The 20,550-nt window shown below is 37.2% G+C and overlaps 3 protein-coding genes across 3 annotated transcripts in view; 1 reads left to right on the top strand and 2 right to left on the bottom strand.

The window, feature by feature from the left end:
* Positions 1 to 382: 382 nt before the first annotated feature.
* On the bottom strand, positions 383 to 2,910 carry LOC111430815. Its single transcript, XM_023067229.1, has one exon. It carries the CDS (start codon positions 2,623 to 2,625, stop codon positions 415 to 417), a length of 2,211 nt encoding a protein of 736 aa, XP_022922997.1. The 5' UTR covers positions 2,626 to 2,910; the 3' UTR covers positions 383 to 414.
* Positions 2,911 to 5,223: 2,313 nt separating this feature from the next.
* LOC111430605 lies at positions 5,224 to 15,324 on the bottom strand. The gene is made up of 6 exons (XM_023066904.1): positions 13,424 to 15,324; positions 11,277 to 11,417; positions 9,398 to 11,153; positions 8,516 to 8,817; positions 6,512 to 7,362; positions 5,224 to 6,426 (listed from the first exon to the last, which is right to left on the bottom strand). The coding sequence occupies exons 1-6, from the start codon at positions 14,888 to 14,890 to the stop codon at positions 5,280 to 5,282; spliced, it is 5,664 nt and encodes a 1,887-aa protein (XP_022922672.1). The 5' UTR covers positions 14,891 to 15,324; the 3' UTR covers positions 5,224 to 5,279.
* Positions 15,325 to 19,073: 3,749 nt separating this feature from the next.
* The window catches only part of LOC111430609 (protein CUP-SHAPED COTYLEDON 2-like), a 2,706-nt gene continuing 1,229 nt past the window's right edge, over positions 19,074 to 20,550 (top strand). Inside the window, exons 1-2 of the mRNA XM_023066918.1 lie at positions 19,074 to 19,272; positions 20,005 to 20,291. Of these exons, the coding sequence (XP_022922686.1) occupies positions 19,083 to 19,272; positions 20,005 to 20,291 (477 nt within the window). The 5' untranslated portion in view covers positions 19,074 to 19,082. The remainder of the gene's footprint in view (positions 19,273 to 20,004; positions 20,292 to 20,550) is intronic.

The raw sequence follows: 20,550 nt of genomic DNA, 5'->3' as shown, positions 1-20,550 counted from the left end.
AAAAAAAAAAAACAATTCATTGCTTTTAAAAAATGTACAAACAATGACAAAAGCAAAGCAACACGGAAAAAGGGTTAGGGTTAGTTTGAAAACTTTTGGAATCTTTTCCAATGTAAATGATATTTTATAGGCATAATTTATTTCTAATTTTATATAAAAAAATCAAATATATTAAATATTAAAGGTCACCTACATACATTATTATAATTAATGAAGATATATATATATATATATATATATATATATATATATATAGTTAACTTATTATTTTTAAATTTAAATTATTTTAAAAAATTATTCAAAATCAACTAAAGTAGCCAAAATTAGCCAAAGTTACAAATTTCTTACCACAATTTGTACACATTCCTATTCTTTTTCTATCTTTTTTTTTTTTTTTACTGAGGGGTGAAATGGTCAAAATCCAACTTCAGCCGCGCCGATGCCGAAGGTAGCTGGGCGATGTGGCTCAAGCTTGCGGTCCTTCCAAAAGCAAGCGTCCGGCGCCAGCTTAGAAGATGACCTCATCGGCTCCGACTTGCACCTCGTAAGAACAAACGGCTCGTAACCCTTGGCCCTCACTAGCTTCTTCTGTTCAATCATTGTTGCCGCAGCCGCCGCCGCTGGAAACGAACACGACCACCTCGCCGGTTGGATCACCGCCGTCTGCGTGTTGTCCGCCGGCTTCTTCTCCCGCTTCTTCGGTGGCGGTGGCGGCGGCGGGTTTCGACCGGCTGGCTTCTTCTCCCTCGTTGGAACGCACCTTATGAAGTCCCTGCTGCAGACCCACGTCTCCTTCGATACCTCCATTGATAGCTTTGGCTCGTACATCATTAATAGCAAGCAATCCGGAAGAACAGGTGATTCTGTTTGTGTTTTTCTCTCCGGCTCCGGCGGCGGAGTTTCTCGCTCCTTTGACTGGTCCTCCGCCTCTGGACCCATCATTTCGTCGTCGTTTTGGGTGTCGGATCTGATTCCTTCATCCGTCGCTTTCTCTTTAATCGTCGTCTCTGTTACTTCTTCCCAATTCTCATCAAATTCAGTTCCGGTTTCGTCTAAAACTGGTTCTGTCTCAAATGATAATGACGCCGAAGTAGGGTTTTCGCCATTTTCGCCATTTTCGTCTTCTTCAAATGCTTCTCTCTGCTCTGTTCTGTTGTCTTGTTCGCGCTTAGATTCGTCTTCTTCGGCTGATTCCAGGTTCTCTGCATCTTGAGCAAATTCAGATTCACAGTGGCTCTGAATCGGAATTGGAATTGTTCTTGAGATCGCCATTGTTTCTTGCTGATTTTCTTGATCGATTCTGTCTTCCACTGTTTCTTCTTGACTCTGATGATTTATCATAGAAATGTTTGATTTCTGCTCGTCGATTTCGTTTTCTGCGGCCATTTCTGTGGATTCTTCTCCTCTTTCAGTATCGGAAACAGATTCTTCACTGATTTCTTCCTCGCTTTCAAGCTTCAGATTTAGCTTCACTGTTCTTTCTTCTTCGTCGTCTTCCTTACTTACAGGCACAGATTCATCTCTTTTCGCTTCATTTTGTGTAGTTTTCTTCTCTTCATGATCTTCGTCTAGTTCTTCCTTGTCATGTTCTTCCAGTTTTGGCGTAGGAGGTTCACAGAATCGTTTCGCGAGCTCCGCCACCTTCACCGGATCAGATCTGCACCTCATTAGCAGCAAAGCGTTCTTCGGCGGAATGCAAATGCTGATCCTCGATTCGTCTTTCTCAACGACTTCATTTTCGTCTTTGAAATTCATTCCGTCGAAAATATGCCGTCTCTGGCTTCCATTTTCCTTCTCCGTTTGAGGTTCTTCGTCTCCGACTACTAGTTCGATCTTCCTCCCCTTCCCGTCTCTGTCTTGTACCGCCACCAACCACCGCGCAAACACTTTCCCGCAGGAACTCTCGGTCTCCTCCTCCGACCTCCCCGCCGCCTTCGATTCCTTGTTACTTTCCCTATCGCTGGAACACGACGAATGGCACGGCAAGAAACAGTTGAGTTCTGCACCAAAAGCCCTAAGCGCCTCGCAAATTGTGAACGGCAAATGCACCCACCGCTGATTCCGGTGCGAATGCCGCTCCTGCTGGAAACCGTTTCCGCCATTACTCATACTGTCCTGACGAAGAAGATTATGATGCGACGATTGATTCGCAACGAATTGCTGATCATTACCATTCATCTGCGACGATTGAACAACACTCTCCGATTTCCGAAAACTCGCCTCCGAATTAGTCCTCCGCTTCAGCGATCTAGCCCTCATCTTCCTTCCCTGCTTCTTGGTCTTAACCCTAACCTGTCCAATACAAGTGACCTTCGGCGACGACGGCTCCGGATTATCGAATGCGCATCCTCGCTTCTTCCCACCGGTAGGAAACGCAGGCGAGGCCTGACCGACCTTGAGGCTGCCACTGGATTTGAGACGGCGGCTGAGTGAAGTAGAGAGGGTGATTTGGCCTTCACGGGCGCGGCCAGGGCTGAGAAGGCACTTGGAAGAGATCTTCATGGCAGAAGAAGAAGATGAGAAGCGAGAAGTGAAGCAGATGAAGAGCTCGCTAGAGCCTGCGGCGGCGGCGGCGGAACTAGAACTATTGCTGCGAGTAGTACGAAAATGGCGGTCAGAATCCATGAAAACAGAGAATCTCACCGGTGAACAGCGGCCATGGGGAACCTGTAAGAAGGATTTGTTGCTTGATTTGGTTTAGAAACAGTAAGATTGAAGGCATTGGATGAAGAAGAAGATAGGTTTTTCAGATTGCAGAAGAGAGAGAAAGTAGAGAGAGAAAGAGTGGGCTTTAATGGGATCAACTCTGTTCTGTCTCTAAATTAGTGGGAAATGCGACTCTAATTTTGCTGGCATATACTCCTACCTGAAATTACCACAATATTTTGAGGGGTAATTTGGTAAATTTACCCTTAGAAAATAATTTATTACCCTGGTAAAATAATATAGGCTAAAATATCATTTTAACTATTATATTTTTAATATTTGGTTGTCTTTTTTTTTTTTTTTTGTAATTTTGAAATTTCGTAAATTAAATTTTCGACCTAATTTATATTCAAGAAAAGACAAAATGTACCCATGTTTTAAAAATTTATGGAAAAAAAAAGTGGATAATTAAAAAATTAATCCACTAATTTTCAGAATAATTAAAAATGAGAGAAATATATTTAAATATTTAAAAATTACATATAAAATAGTTATCTAACCCTAAATATAATTTAATTTCTAAATTTTAAGAAGCTTTTACTATAATTTAACCTAATAAAATTAGGATTAAATTACAAATCTGCCCTTTTTTAACTTCAGTAAATATCAAATACGTCCTTGTACTTTTGACTATGGGTAAAAAATCAATTAATGTATTAATACTTAGTTAAAAAAATCATTGTTGAATTTTTTAAAAAAATAGCAATATTTTTAATTAATCATACTCGAGCATCAACCAAAATTTAAAATTATTAGGGGTTTTTTTTTCACGAAACTTAATTTATCACTTTAGTCCTTATTTAGCCCTTCTCGCCCCTTTTGATAAAAGGCTTGAAAAGAAACTTCTTTAAAAAACAGGAAAAAAAACTTTGGCCTCTTTTGAGAAAAATGTTTTTTAGACGGAAGTGGAGAATTGATAAAAAGCGCTTTAAATTTGTACTTTGTCGTTATTAGTGAACTTGCAAGTTTTTTAATTTACAGCTAACGATTATCGAATAGTTGCTTCAAAAATTTCTTTTTTATGAACCGTCTCATTCGACCCATTAGAATCATCATATCTAACGAGTTATGGATATAGACGGAGGATATGATTTATCAATAAGAAAAAAATATAATAAAAGTAAAAAGTATGTATTTTGATGAAGAGATAAAAAAAATAATAATAATAAAAGTGATAGAAGAGATGGGCTGAGTTCAATAATTGGTAAAAGCAAAGCTCCCTTTTTCTTTTTTACTTTGAAAGGGAAAAATAAAATAAAATTATAATGAATTTTTTATTTTTGTATTTATTTTATACATGAATTTTTTGTAAATGGAATTGTAAGAGTTTCTTTGGTTAAATTGAAATTATTTTATTTTTATTTGTGATAAAGGCATATATTTATAGAGATATATATATATATATATATATTTGTTCTCCAAAAATTTAATTTAATATAAGTTAAAATTGAGTTTCAATTTGAAAATAAATAAAATAAATAATTGTTTTAGCTATTAACATTAATTTATTTTTATAAAAAATAAATAACAAATGATTTAAACAACTTGAACGAGCCAAATTTAAATATTTTAATAAATATTTATTTCATAAAAAATAAATAAATAAAAGAAAAGTGGAAAATTACAAAAAGAGTCTTGCAAATTACACAAGGTCATAATCTTTGATCACATGAAAGTTACACGTGGCCAGATAATAGAGATATGGATCAAGAGGAAAAAGATAAATAATTTTTTTAAATTAAAAAAATAATAATAATAAATAAATGGATTGGAAATATCAATTTTCAGCCGTGGGTTTGCCTTTTTTGCTCTGGACACCCCCTTTTGTCGCCGGTCGTTTTCGGCCATGAAGTGGCAGAGTTGTAAATATGTTGAAATTGATGTGCTTTTTGGGAGTGGGGTCACATGGGGGCCGAGAGGGAAACAGAGAAGCAGCTCTAAGCCTCACGTGACGTCGTGTGCACTCCATGGAACGACGCTCAGGTTTTGCTCTTAACCACGCTCGTATTGGAGCGCGTGGTTCTTTTACCAGCTGTTTTTCTTTCATTGGGAATAAATAAATACAATTTTCTTCGGAATTAAGACTTTTTTTCAACCCTGCATCCTAATTTTGACACATTCACAATAAGAACTCAAGTCTCTTCCTCCAATTTTGTGGTTTCGTCGGACTCGGCGAATTGTAGGGAATCCAAGTTTGTTCGGTCACACACTCCGTTTGTTTATACATGTTCAATCATGTGCGACACAACATCACATCTCATTGTCATCTCAATTCCCGACAACACAATCCATGCATCGTGATGTCATCCTATATCTCGGAACACATCGGTCATTTTGACTAACTTGGTCACATCCATTGAGAACTAACCCGCGTGTCTATCATCTCATTAGGACATCTCGAACATCCATCCATCCATCCATCCATCCGAGTTCTCTCAAGCATTGGACTCTTCCGTATTCATGCTAAACCCTTTACAACATACGTTTCGGTTTCGGATATCTGTAGTAGTGCTCAAGTCTCAAATTACAAAATCCACATTCATGAAACGTAAGAATAAGAGATAATGTTGTAATTATCCATTTAAAGGCTCATTTGCCATTACTATCAACTCTGCAAGAGAACAGAGGCACAAAGTCTCCAATTTACAGTGAAACGGAACATTCCTATTGGGATCTTGGCTAACCAATACACCATCTCTGAATATAAAGTTTGGTTCAAGCCCCATATCAGAACAAGGAGAGGGACTTACCTTTTCACTCCAACTTTCCTTCTCACAGTGACAAATACATTCCACTGCCATAAAAACCATGTCTTTCCAACTTTTGCAATCACAAGTTCTCGAGTCTGAGGCCTTTCGTCTATCGTTAAATACACGAGTGTCGTTTCCATCAAGAAATGCCCGTCTTACTGCTGCAAGAAGGTCGACTGAGAGCGCTGCAACAATGTCATGAACGTCCTCCGCAGTCCAATTATTCCAATTTGATCCGAGTTCGTTCTGAAGAATGGTTCTTGTTGCACCGTAGAGGATGTTTAAACAACCAGTGCAGCACCGAATAGAACATACTTGTGCAGAGCTAGTTGAGAGGTCACTTCTGCTGGGAGATGAGTGAACATTCACTTCACGGTCATTCGTGTCTGTGTCGGGCTTACAACCATCACATTTGCAACCATTTTCTAAGGTGCAACACCCATTACTATAGTTGCAGGGTTTTGTGCAGCTAGGGATTTCATCAGCACATACCTCACTTGAATTTTGATGATGATGATGATGATGATGATCTTCCAACTCAAAAACTGATTCCGTTCCTAAATTTGAAGGCGCTTTAACCGATGTGTCGTTTCTATTGTCCTCCAAATCATCCGGTGCAACAACAGTCGTCTCATTCAGTGGAATATTATCAGTTAACTGGTCGTCGTCATCAGCAGCAATGTCATGGGACTGGTTGGAGACTGACTGACTGCAGAAATTCCCATCTCCATGTCCTCCTGATATGAATGTTGTATCCTGGGAATTAGACTGATTCAAATCACCATCTACCAAGGAATCAATACGTACAACTTTTTCCTCATCAACAGGTTCCTGACAACTTTCTTCTGGAATTTCATGTGTAAGACAGCCCTCGTTGGATATAATGGGTTCGTTTTTCTCACACGAAATCTCGTTACCACCAGAAGCATGATTCGTTGATGTTTCAATATTTTTCGAGTCCTGTTCCAAGCTGAAAGGAATAATTTTTCGTTAAATAAAAGCGTTTACATAGAAAATGAAGTAAAAATTACCATGTTCAATCACAGCAACAGTACCTGTGCAGAGTGAAGACCCAGCTATTAACAACGTCTTCCAGATATGCAACTTGTGATAGAAGGCGAAAATATTGATACCGGTCTTTCCCAGAATTAATTTTTGCATTTATCTGTTCAACTAAGAGGTCGAGTACCAATCGCACATCAAAGGAGACTTTCCTTAATGATGTGTAGGCACCTCTGATCGCTGATAAACCAACAGCAATCAAGCCTCTTACCATACCCGAAATTTCCTTAGATTTTCCATTACTCGTGCTGCTTGATGCTACCTTCTCCAAAGCATTCATCGGGCGAACGATACAAGAATTGAACGGCCATCCCTTCCAGGGTCCACTAACATCTGCAGAGGGGCCTTCTTTCAATTTTGATGTCACCCAACAAAGCTCGGCGAAATGGGGGTATCGCAGAATCTGATACCCAAAAGTAGATATTACTGAACTCAAGTTTGATTTCACTCTCATGGTTCTACTGCCAGGTAGTGGTACAATTCTAACAGAAGACACATCAGGGGACTTCTTTTCTCCAGTGTGCTCGCTGGCAGTTTCTTTATCTATTCGCTGATCTGCAGCATTACTCTCATCTTGGGTAACAGAAAGCTCGTTCTTTGTGCAAATAGATGTTTTAGTGTGGGCCTTTTGGTGAATCAAATGAACAAGAAGTTTCAGTATGTCCCTTGATAATTCTGTAGCAGACTGATTGATTACCATGTCATGGTCAAAACCTCCATCAATCTGCACAGAGAATCTAGGTACTGAATGCTCTGTAGTAGTTGGCCGACAAATTGACAAGTCATTTCTGAAGAACCGCCTTATCTCTTGTGGAAGTAGCAAAAATGGAACTTCTGATGTGGCCTTTCACAATTAAAACCATCAAAGTCAATGGAAATTATAGTTGTTAGAGAATTGGAGGCAGTATCAGAGACTATATTTCATCTCCATGATTATACGTCGATCATTCTTAAAAGGAATTGACCATACAACATGTGTTTCAATGGATCCCTTATCTATTCCATGCACAAGTCAGATGCAAGTTTTACATATCAGATACTAGGGATCAAGTTTACACAGCAACCTAGGGTTACAGGTACCAAAGTTAACAGGATTGTAATGCATAAATCAGTCACTACATCGTAATAAACTCATTCAGCAAGCAGTAACATCCTAAAATACTTCCCCAGTCTCATAAACTCTAAAGCAATTCCTAGTCCTTAAAAAGTAACAAAATTACAACTATAGAAGCTGAAGCAGGCTAAACTGTAAAAGTTTATTAAGAATAAAGACCATTCTAAGTTTCAATCATTACATACATGGCACGCCATCTTTTAACGACCTTAAGAGGCTAAAGCTTATAAACATCATAAAGTGTACGGATAATTTCAACCGTTCGGCATCATCAATACTATTAGTCAGATCAACATATACACATTTTGGTTTTTCTCTGCACCATGTTTTTGGATCTGCTTCCTTCATTGAGTCCAATATCAAAAAGAGGAGTAACATCTTCCAAAATTATGAAAAAGAAAAAAGGACCTCAGGATTAACCCTCAAGGGAAGCTATAGAAATAAGGAGCATCAATGTATTTTCCGTTTTTCAATTTAATAGGAATTCAGAATTAAATCTCAAGGGAATCTGGAAATAAGGAGCCTCAATGGTTCCACTATTTAGCATTATATTTTCAGTTTTTCAACTTAATAGGGAACAAAATAGACAGCCAAAAGAGCCATTTCCAACGTGATCTATTGAGAAATACTTTGACTAGCTGGGGTGTTTTTTTTTCTTTTTTTTGTCCGATCTCTAGCTTGGGCTTCACATCGACTTCCAATCATCTCTTCCCACTTACGTCTAGTGTTTGCCTTACTAAGACATTCGCTCAATCTAAAAAGATATTAACGGGATGCAAACTGGAAGTGCATCAGAAATTACAGGGGAAGGAAAGTAGTCCAAGTACAACATGGCAGGACGATAGGTAAACTCAATTAAAAAACCACAAAAAAAAGAACATACCAAAATCATCAAGGGTGTAGATAGAGATTCAACTTGCTCAACAAATGAACTCCAAGCATATGAAGCACTAGAGAGAGATTCGTCTTGAAGTCCGGTCCTCTTGGTTGATTTGCTTTGGTCTGAATAACTATGGTTTTCTCTTCCACCAAGGAGACCGTCTTTGACAATAATTCCATCCTTGGGGTACTGTTCCTCATTCAGATAGAAACCGCACTCCTCAGATGTTTGATTTTGTGATTCAATAGCCCACAAATCAATTCTTGGCATGAACAAAAGGCACGATCCCATGCTAGAGCAATTCACTGTAGTGTAAATAATTTTTAAATACCATAGGCAGCCAATGTAATGCACATAATAATCAAATACTATATAAAGCACAACATGTCATGCATCAAAGTTTGAAACAGGACCATCAATATCATGACAAGTAACATCTGATGAGAAAGTAGACAGAACATCCGACAATACAATGCAATATCTTTCATTTACATTCTTACCCACAAAAACATCTTTATTTACATTCTGTACTAACTCCTAGTCCTATTTTCCTTCAGGTACAGAAAACTAGGAACCACAGTTGATTTTTTTCATTAAAATATTTATACATATTAAAAGGTAAATGATTCCATGTGACCTTTTTTTTGGGGGGTGGGGGAATAGAAGAAACTGAATTACATTGATGAATGAAATGAAAACGAGGAAATCATAGACTCCCATTACCAGAAGGTACATGACGGATTCCCCGTAACTTAAGACCAAAGCAACAAGATCATGGCCTTGCAAAGAATATTACAAATATGAACATAATGAACTTCACAATTCTGTACATTAGCAATTAGTAGAACAACATAAAACACACATAAAAAAAAATGAAGAACTTACATAATATTTGTGATATGCCTTGCACCAAATCACCATGACCTTCTTGTGAAATTGTAGCTATATCAACCTTACGAATTTCAACATGTTGAATATAACAGTGAAGAAGACAAGAAGCAAGATGCCTTGGTCCAGATCTGGGATTCCCAGCAATCAAAATACGGAAGCCAGACTTATTTTCCAAGGTGAATGGTGACTCTACCATAGTAGTGGGTGGGCCACCACGATGACCTACACTTTCAAACTTGGAACTATCATTGCCTGTTTCCTTGTTGAGAACACCAGAACCAACAAAAGTAGATTCCTCAAGTAACACTCCAGAACCCTGCAGCTTTATCTCTATCTCATTTGCAACATCAGCATCCTGAAGAAAATCGTGAACATAAGACCACCAGCAACTAGTGACAATTTTCCTTCCATCCAAAGCAGTAACAATCACACTTTTGATTAAAGTTGCAGCTTTTAAAAGATTAGCTGGCAAGCTGATGCGTTCATCAAGATAAAGGGAAACGAGTAAAGTTGACAGTGGTTGAAGTAGACAAGGAATGAGATGGGAGGGAAGAGGAGAGGATGCCACATCATTAGCAGCCATCCCTGCTTCTCTACGTGAGCATGGAGGTGGAGAATATAATAGAGCTTCTAACCAATCCCGCTCCTCCACTAAAATGGAAGGGAGAGGAGGGCAGTTATCTCTCGAAGCTTGTTCCCCAGAAGCTGATAGAACTTTTTTAAGAGGAAAATTTCTTTTCAAAGCACTCATGGCTGCTTGAGTACAGAGAGCCTGAAGATCAGCACCAGCAAAGCCTGCAGTCCTTCTTGCAATCCACTGGAGCAAGGGTCCCTCAACTGGCTTTGGCCACCTTTGAGTGTGAAGGGAGAGAATAGCAGCCCTATCCTCAACCGATGGCAAAGGAAAATAAATCTCACGGTCAAACCTCCCAGGCCTCCTTAATGCTGGATCAACTGCCTCAGGGCGATTTGTTGCACCAATAACTACGACAGACCCCCGAGATTTTAGACCATCTAATAGAGCAAGTAATGTAGACACAACTGAATTATGGGTTTGATCTTGCTGCCTTGTGCGACAAGGTGCCAACCCATCTATCTCATCAAAAAATATAATAGAAGGTTGGCATTTCTCTGCAACTTGAAATAGAAGTCTTAACTGACGTTCTGCATCACCAACATATTTCCCTAAGCAATCAGCTCCTTTACGAGCAAAATATGCAATTCGTTTATCACCACGAGCACAAGAACCTATTAGTGCTCGCACAACATGTGTTTTACCAGTTCCAGGATATCCATGCAACAGAACACCTCTAGGAGGTGTAATCCCAAAGCGATCGAAAAGCTCAGGATACAAGAGTGGTAAGAATACTACTTCCTTCATACATTGGATGACACCTTGAAGCCCAGCAACAGACTCCCAACCACGATATAAGTTCTCTCCTTCTGAGTTTGAGCCACCAATATATACAGGTGCAATTCTCACCAAATCTCGATGAAGTCTCTTACTCTCTCTTTTCAAAAACTCTTCATCCTCCCCGCAATTCTCCAACCACTTTTCTTCAGCCTCAATATCCCTTCGCCAAGCATCATTTGATTGCTTTTTTATTTCCAGTTTCATTTTCTTGGCCTTCAATCTCTTTATCCGAGCTAAATATTGATTTCCATGAGGTTGGAAGATGTGGCGATGATCTGTGCAAGCTATGAGAAATTTCCGGTGATCAAATATGCAACCATTAGCACGTGCACAAGGCTGAAGAATAACAAAATAACAGGATCAAGAAAAAGTATTAAAGAATTGTGCATCCAATGATGCATATAAGAAGCCTAAGCCAGGAAATAACGAAGTATAATGGCACAACAGTGACAGGCAGACCAAGTGGTAAGTTCTTGGGCATCGATCAACACGACATCCGATGGTTGCGCCAGGTCTCCCACACCGAGTGCACTTTAATGCTCTTCCCCTGCAAAGAGCAGCCCTTACATTTTTCAAGCATCCCAATCCAGCAAAATAAACCTACAAATATGTTTTGCTCATATTAAAATTGATATCCGGAAAAAAAATCCCTAAAAGAATTATAAAGGTTATTAGCCTCAAGAACAGAGAGGCAAGAGCAACTAACAACGTAAAAGATAACTTAAGAAGAGAAACTATCAACTATGTTTTATCAATTTTTTGAACCCAGATTCTTTTGGCACTCTAAGATAGGTTGAAAACTAAGAAGTACAGTCACTTTAATTAGGAGAACAAGCTAGTATCTGACAGATATCAGACACTTGTTGGGACAATTAGACATGTGTAAGCAGTAATAATAGAATGTCAGCGCACATCAAATACTCTTTAGGGATAATAAGCAGACAATATATAAAAGAAGAAGATTAAATTCGGTTGGATTTCAACAATCTTAGGGTTGAATGGAGAAGCCAGTTAGTATATTCCCAAGACGTGCATTTCAAAATAGGTTCAGTTTGTCAGTTTCACGGGTTCTTTTCCACCCTTAAATGCCTACTGGGCATCTCTAAGTGAAGTTAGGACATCTTTTAAAAAGTTGAAAAAACAATTATAAATCATTGTAATTTGCAGAAGAATGAGTAGGGAATATGTTTCACACAAAACAGCTTGAAGATAGCTTATTTCTTCACGAAGCTGGAAAAGGTGTCAACAAGGTAACTAAGAAGTGCCCAAGCAAAGCACCTATTGCTACAGTCAACAAGTAGGTGCAGGGCCTCCATCTCCTACCGTGTCACCTTCAAAACAAGGTCTTTAAGTCAGGGAAAGGATGGGGCAAGAAAGTGAGATCCTTCTGGCCAATTTTCTATTGCAAACGAATCACTTTGTCACTGAATGATAGGATGTTAAAAATTTCTACCACTGGGTGGAAAGTTTAAAAAACAAAACAAAACAGTTTGAATGGTTATGCTCTTTGGAGACCTGCTATTTTGAGTCCTAGTCCATATTATTGAGTAGTTAGCATTGATTTTCATCTTTCTGGTAGCTCCTCGTTCAGCTGAAGATACTACTATTTCTCCGAAATTGGTATTTCTCAAATATTTGAACTAGCATGGACCTCTGCTTCGGAAGGCTAGAATTATCTAAGTAATGATCATGATAAGTTTGTAGGTAGCGGAGAAATGTCAAGAACAGAAAATTTAAAGGGACCTTAGAGGCATGGGAGTTCATATGCAATATGCATTTGAATATACAGAAGGACCTTAAAGAGGCATAGGAGACTGGTTCCTTTTGTTGCTCTTTGGCTTCTTAAATTAAAGAATCTGTAATTACCCAACGGTGACATTACGGAGAGCACCAAACCACAGCATTGCACGTGGTTAATAACTTAAATATCAACAAACGGGAGTTCATATGCAATATGCATTAGAATATAACCAAATAATATGAACATAAAGGGAACCGATGATTTACTGCTGCTATATCACATAGTAAGTGTAGGGCTCAACCAGGGTCAAATGGGCTATAAAAATGTGGCACACTTTCCTTCACCATCTTGACAGTGCAGAAGACCAATGCATCTGAGATTCTAAAACAAAAAAGGACCAAATATACATTGATACTCTCCTGTCATCTAGTCCGAAATTGCTGTGTGTATATGCTATGAAACTAGCTAAAGAAGACAACAATTTTATCGGATGTCCGCAAAAGGAACTACCGAACGAAATAATTAGGTCAACTACATTATATTTACTTCATAACAAAATGACCTAGATCTGAGCTTTCTCTTCTGGAAGTGAAAATGCAGGGCGAGCGATGAATAAAGTAGATCATGCTAAAAAGCATATATATATATATAAAGGGGCAGAATCCCATGTGGTGTATTACAAAATCCAATAGATAATTAATTTTTTAAAAAATTACAAGTTAAAGCTATTATTTATAATTCAGAAAATATCTTAATGAATTAAGTAACAAAAATTAAATCAGTCAGTTGCCTATCAAAACAGATACCATAATAATAAAATCACTCAGTCCAGTATAACTCAGTGGTTCCAGGTTAGAAGGCACACCTCGGGGCTCCAAACTGCACAGTGTTGATGGACCCATATTCCAGCAATGCCATAACGATCATTAATAGGACCTAATAGGCGTCCAAGCCATCCAGGTTCATCACCAAAACCATCCCACTTGTCATAATTTGGTTCCTCTGAAGCTGAAGAACCACTACAAGCTTCATTTTCACTCTCACCCGAATCCTGAACTAACTTCTTTGGAGGTTTACCATCAATTCCTCCTCCACACAATCCACACCTTCTGCCCTCTTTAATGCGAGCCTTACCCAACATACCTGTGGAACTGTCTGTAAACTTCTTTAAATTTAAATCACCACTATGTTGCCTAGACTTTTCAGTAAACTTTCCCAAATCAATAGCTTTCTCGTCGCAATGCCTTCCACCTACCACTTCATTTGCTGAAACTACAGCAGCTTCTACATCATGAATTTCATTTATGCCTTCATTTAGTCGTGTTACTTCTTCCAGCGGTATCTCACCGTTGTTTGAATTCTCCACCACATTGGCTGGTTCTTCATTGTGATCGACGCTACAAGCCTCATCTACATGAAAAGAACTCGAAGTTTCTTTGTCCAATTTTTCAACAACCTCAGGAACAACATCATCCACTGCTTTCACATTTTTGTCATCCATTTCATTTTCCAAAGGCAAAACGTCCTCTCTCTCATTCTTTGCAGTAATGGCTTCCTTGCCCTCCACCACCTCCTCCTCCTCCTCCTCCTCCTCCTCCTCCTCCCCTTCTTCTTCTTCTTCTTCTTCTTCTTCTTCTTCCTCTTCTTCTTCTTCCTCCTCCCCTTCTTCTTCTACTTCTTCTTCTTCTTCTTCTTCTTCTTCTTCTTCTTCTTCCTCCCACTCCTCAGCCTCCTCCTCCTCATCATCATCTTCGTTATCGATATCCAAGATGTCTTCCCTGCAACAACCATCCTTAATTTTAGGAGATTTCACCTCTTTCTCTATGTTAATTTGATCATTTGTCACTCCAAATCTCCTCATTCCACTACTTTTTACTTCCACATCTACAATTTCATCAAAAAGTTTTCTTTTCCTGCTTGCCCGAGTTCCTTTTTCCACTCTAATCCCCAAATTTCTGTTCCCTGATCTCAACCTTGATCTCCAATTGTCAGGCTTCTCATCATTCAGTTCATCGCTCAACTGAGGCAGAGAGTTAGCACTCGTCTTAACGCCCGAAGTTTCATTCCCATGAACCTTCCGCCGCTTCTTCTTTGGCATAGGGGAAGCATCGAGCAAGACTGGGGCCCTACGGACACGGCTGCTCCGCCGAAGCCCAAGGTCAGCCTCCACAATCCCCAATCCACTGCCATTCTCATTCACATCTCCATGGTTTCGACTATACTCTTTTTCGCATATGGCATCAAGCCTTTTGTGCTTCTTCTTAAGCCTAGACCCAGACCGATTGTCACTCTGCTTCAATGACGACGAAACTGAACCCGATGAAACTCGCATGACAAAAATCACAAATAAAATTAATAGCGCAAACGTCGTCCTAGACCAGTAATCTGCCTATCCGCACAGAAACTTATGATTTGGTCGAGCAAAACTCGAAGGATCCTCTTCCTCATCCAATTACAAATTCAAACGAACCAAATATTAAACATTCAGACATTGCCACGAAGCGCAAAGGAAAGGAACTCACTAATTGATAACCGAAACGGATCTATTTGAAACCAATACCAGAGAAGCGGATTCGAAAGAGAAAAAAATAAATTAACGAACCCTAGAAATCAACAACAGGACTTTCCAACTCCTAGATTCTCCCCGAGTCGCCATGAAGATTGAGGGTCGAGCTTCAACATTTGTTTTCAAATTCGTGGGACGATTTTCTTCCTTTCCCTCCCAGAAAGAAAGATTCCGAGCGAAATTTCTCGCAGACAGAACGACTAGGGCGTGAGCTTATTTATTAAGAACAAACTTCTCACTGGTTCTATTTTTCTTGGCATTTTTCACCACGCGATTTTCATAGCGCGTGTAGCCAAACCACCTTTTTTTTGTTCTATTTATTATAACCAAAAATTAGTTAAATTAATAAAATATTCATAAATTTTTTAATTTCTCCTAAAAATACTATTAAACTCTAAAAGTACTAATTTTTTTTTAAAAAATTGAATAATATTAACAATAATTTAAAACTTTGGGAATACGATAGTTATATTAATTAGGGTTGATAATTGTATAATTTTAATTTTATTTTATGGGTTCGTAAATATTAAAAATAATATTGAATATAGCAAAAAAAAAAAAAAAACTACTGCAAAACTTACTGTCAATACCACTGTTAAACTTTTTTTAAAATTTAAAAATTCAAAAATACTTTTACCGTTAATACCATTTTTCGTAAATATACACGAGCTTTCAAAACTAAAATTAAAATCTTTGGAGACAATCTATAGAATGTTGATATACAGTTTTTGTCACAGTAAGAATTTTCTTGATATTTTTTTATAAATGGTGTTAATGTCAGTTTCAAAGTTTTCGATGTTTTTAAACATAATTTTAACTATTAATGAAAATTTGTTAAATTCAACCATATTTTGTAAATAAAATACTAACGATTTTTAGCAAAAAAAAAATAATAATAAAAATAACATAAATGATCTTTTTAAATTTTTTTAAATTTAAAATTATTATTAAAACTTTTAGAATATTATATATATTTTTAGATTAGATGTAAGCATTTTTATTAATTCAGCCTTTAAAAATATTTAAAATAAATTTATACGCTTAAAAACAAGTTGGAGTGAAAGCACGCGTTCAAGTGGCGAGTGGGATACGAAATACGACGTCGTTGCTTCGTTCGTTTATTTTTATACCCAAAAATTTGCCGCCAAATATGTACGTTTTGTTTTTATCATTTTTCCGTTTCCGGAATATTTATTTGTGTATTTTTTATTTATTTATGTGAAATTAATATTATTTATTTACATTTTTATCATTTAAATTTTAAAATTATTTTAATCGTGTTTATTTAACCCAAAATACTTATTTTTGTAATTAATTAATGTTTAAACTTTTAAATTTAGATAAAATAATTTTTTAATTTTATCACTAATAAATTTGTTCTCCCGACATCTTTAAAAATTGTATGGACCAATAATTACAGCTACTGAAAGTAAAAAAGTCAGAAGTCAACCATTATTATCTGACATTGAAGGTAATTATCAAAAGCTGCAGTAACAATCAAAACAATGCGGAGCTCTCGTTTTTCATTAGTGAAGTAACCTTTATCCCAATATTAACTTAATTATCGAGTCGATGATTATAATTACACACGTCACCTGTCTTTATGTGACGGCTACACGATTTTTACTAAAAAAAAATAATGTATAAGAGTCTTAAACGACTAAGATATATAATTTATGTCACGTGGGACATTTGGGGTGAAAGTTTAGTTTTCGGTGTGTTTGGCTTACTTAGCAAACATCTGAAAGGAGATGGGTTATTTTATTTTTTATTTTTTATTTTTTTGGTATATGAAAAAATTAAATTGCGGAACCGTTGCCCCAAACACTCCCGATATACGTTATCTCAAACCGGAATAGGAAATCATGCCATTTCAATTCGGTGTAGACTATCCCTGTTACCAAACAATAGTATATGTATCCATACGTAGACGCAGACACATACAATATATATAAGTGAAATTGATCAGACGGCTGATATTAAAAATTAAAGTTCCCAAAAGATCCTGTCCGAGGCATTGGATCAGAAACTGACGTTAGAATTGGGCCCCACGATCAGAAATATCAGGAAATCAGAGCCGTACAATTATTATTATTTTTGCAGGAGCAGGGTAGTCAGGGCCGTATGCGATCCGGACTCTTCTTTTTCTTTTTTTTTTCTTTTTGAGAAATTAAAATTAAAGTACCGGTGATAATTCCGGCAATTACGCGCCGTAGCACAGCCGCAGGAGAGTAAAAGTCAGCCGTCTCTCTCCGTTTAATAGCCGTTATGAGGAGGAGGCGGCGGCCAATTTTTTTGAAGGGCTAAATTTAATTTGGATTTGTACTTTTATTTCGGAAAATTAATATTTATCTATGGAAATTTAATTTTAAAATATTGTGCTTTTATTATTTTTTATTTATTTATCCGGCTAAATTTAATTTAAATTATGTATGTGTTGCCAACGGCGTCGTAATAGTGATGGAGCCACTTATGGCTAGCCCATGAGTCACTCCCTTATGTTACGACGTCGCTATGATGAGACTCTCGAAGGTTACCAGTTACCTCAAATTGTGATAAAGTCATTTGTGGCTAGCAAGGTTCTAGCTAGTTGCACGCCTATACCAATTAAGCTTTAAAAAATGCGTTGAAACGAGTATGAATGGATTATCTGAGCTCAGTCAGTGCCAAGTATCAAGAATCCATGTTCGTGCTATGTCCAAGTGATCATGTCGTTTCACAACAACGAGGTTATAGGAAGAGTTGGACTTGATGTATTTATTTGTCATTGTGATTTTCGAGAAAACTCCGTGTAAGTTTTTTTTTTTTTTTTTTAAAAGTGTTTTTATCATTTCATATGTGTTGTTTGTTTCGAGTAAATTAAAAACATTAAAAATAAAGTTTCTATATTTATTGGCCTTTACTCGAATGGGCCATACATATTTAATTGAATTTATATTTATTAAAAATAATAAATAAATATTTTAATTGACATTGAATTACTAGCGACATTTTTCAATAAAAAAAATTATAAATATATCGCTTACAAGTTTACATCATCACATATTGTTATTATTAATTATAATTAAAATAATAATAATAATAATTATCGTTACTATTATTTTTAAATGTTCATTTTTATTGACAAATTTATTATTAAAAAACCATTAATAAATATTTATATTAACATTTCCCCAAAAAATAATAATTTGCATAGGGCAACATTAAATGTTTGTGTTTTGATATACAAAATAATTAATATTTAAAAATTAAATATTGTATCTAACATAAAAAATTTATATAATAAATAAAAAAAAATAAATTAAAATAATATACGCCATCAAATTTTGTAATCCATATCTAGCAAATATTGTTCATTTTAGCCCATTATATATTGTTGTCAGCCTCGCAATTTTTAAAATACGTCTACAATGAAGAGGTTTTCACACTCTTATAATAAATGTTTCGATTTCTTCTCCAACTGATACGGGATCTCACAATTCACTCTTTTGGAGGTCAGCATCCTCATTGGCACGTCATCCGGTGTCTGACTTTGATACCATTTGTAACAGCTCAAACCAACCACTAACAGATACGATTCGCTTATACAGGAACATGTTAATCTTCTCTATATCATTTCAATTTTATCGGATATCCCTAGTCAAACTGTACGAGTTAGGCAAAAAAACACGTGTAATAAAAACGAAAAAGAAAAAGAAAAAGATGATAGATCATATAAAGCTGGTTTTGAAACATATGTATGCATATTTTGTGTTACAGTTGATGTCGGGGGGGAATTGTACTAAGCATTTATTATTCCTTTCCCCTATCCTCTCATTAATTTCCCAAATTATTATTATTATTCTAAATTAATTAAATAAATAAAAATATGAGTTCACTTCAGGATATAAAAACTTGGATTTTCACCCACATTCATCATCAATTCTCTCTCTCTCTCTCTATACTCCGATCAACCTCCATGGATCACGGCGGCAGCGGCGGCGGACACCAGAGCTCCGACGGGTTCCTCCCACCGGGTTTCCGCTTCCACCCGACCGACGAAGAGCTGATCGCCCATTACCTTCTGAAAAAGGTGCTGGACTCCCATTTCTCCTCGCCCGCCATCGCCCATGTCGACCTCAACAAGTCCGAGCCCTGGGACCTCCCTGGTCAGCTCATTTTCTCTACTTATATATATTGTTAAATGAACACGACTCTCTATAATGGTATCATATTGTACCACCGCTAACAGATATTATCTTCTTTGGGCTTCCCCTCAAAACTTTAAAACGCGTCTGCTATGGAAAGGTTTCCACACCCTTATAAGTGATGGTTTGTTCTCCTCCTCAACCAATGTGGGACATCACAATCTACCCCCTTCTAGGCCCAGCGTCCTCGTAGACACTGATGTGGGACCACCACCAATGACCCTCCCTTTGGGGCCTAGCGTCCTTACTGACACATCGCCTCGTGTCTACTCCCTTCGGAGAACAACGAGAAGGCTGTCACATCGTCCGGTGTCTGGCTCTAATACCATTTGTAACAACCCAGGCCCACCGCTAGTAGATATTGTCCTCGTTGTGCTTTCCCTTTCGAGATTTCCCTTAGGGTTTTAAAACGCATTTGCTACGGGAAGATTTCCATACACTTACAAGTGGTGGTTTGTTCTCCTCCCCAACGAAGGTGGATATTACCGATATTGTCCAGCATAAGCTCTCGTGACTTTGTTTTGGGTTTCTCAAAAAAATCTCATACCAATAGAGATAGTATTCTTTCATTATAAATTCATGATCATTCGCCGACTTTTATCTTACATACATTTATATAATAGATATATATATATATATATTTTTTTTTTATTTATTGAAAATAATAATAATAATAATATGTGGGTTGAACAGAGAAAGCGCTGATGGGGGAAAAGGAGTGGTATTTCTTCAGCTTGCGAGACCGGAAATACCCGACCGGGTTGAGGACGAACCGGGCGACGGAGGCCGGGTACTGGAAGGCGACCGGAAAGGACCGGGAAATAATGAGCTCGAAAACCAACTCCTTAATTGGGATGAAGAAGACGCTTGTTTTCTACAGAGGCAGAGCTCCAAAAGGCCAAAAGACCAACTGGGTTATGCATGAATTTCGTCTCGCCGGAAAATTTGCTTACCATTTTCTCTCCGCCGATTCTTCCAAGGTTCTCTCTCTCTCCCTCTCTCTCTCAGTTGAAGAAGTCGCCGTCGACGTTGATAGTTTAATTAATACATTTTCTTTTAAATAAATTAACTCATATCAACGTCAACACCCCCATCTCCACTGTATACATACATACATATATATATATTTTAATTTAATGTTGCATTAATAAACCATTTTTTTCTTTTAATAATTAAAGAAAATCATGTATTTTGAGGTGTTATTTCAATTTGTATTTAGCAAAAAAAAAAAAAAAAAAA

The sequence above is a fragment of the Cucurbita moschata genome, unplaced genomic scaffold (assembly GCF_002738365.1).
Source record: "Cucurbita moschata cultivar Rifu unplaced genomic scaffold, Cmos_1.0 Cmo_Scf00034, whole genome shotgun sequence".
Classification (NCBI taxonomy): domain Eukaryota; kingdom Viridiplantae; phylum Streptophyta; class Magnoliopsida; order Cucurbitales; family Cucurbitaceae; genus Cucurbita; species Cucurbita moschata.
Note: the sequence above shows the minus strand (reverse complement) of the source record. Positions and strands in the feature narration are given on the sequence as shown.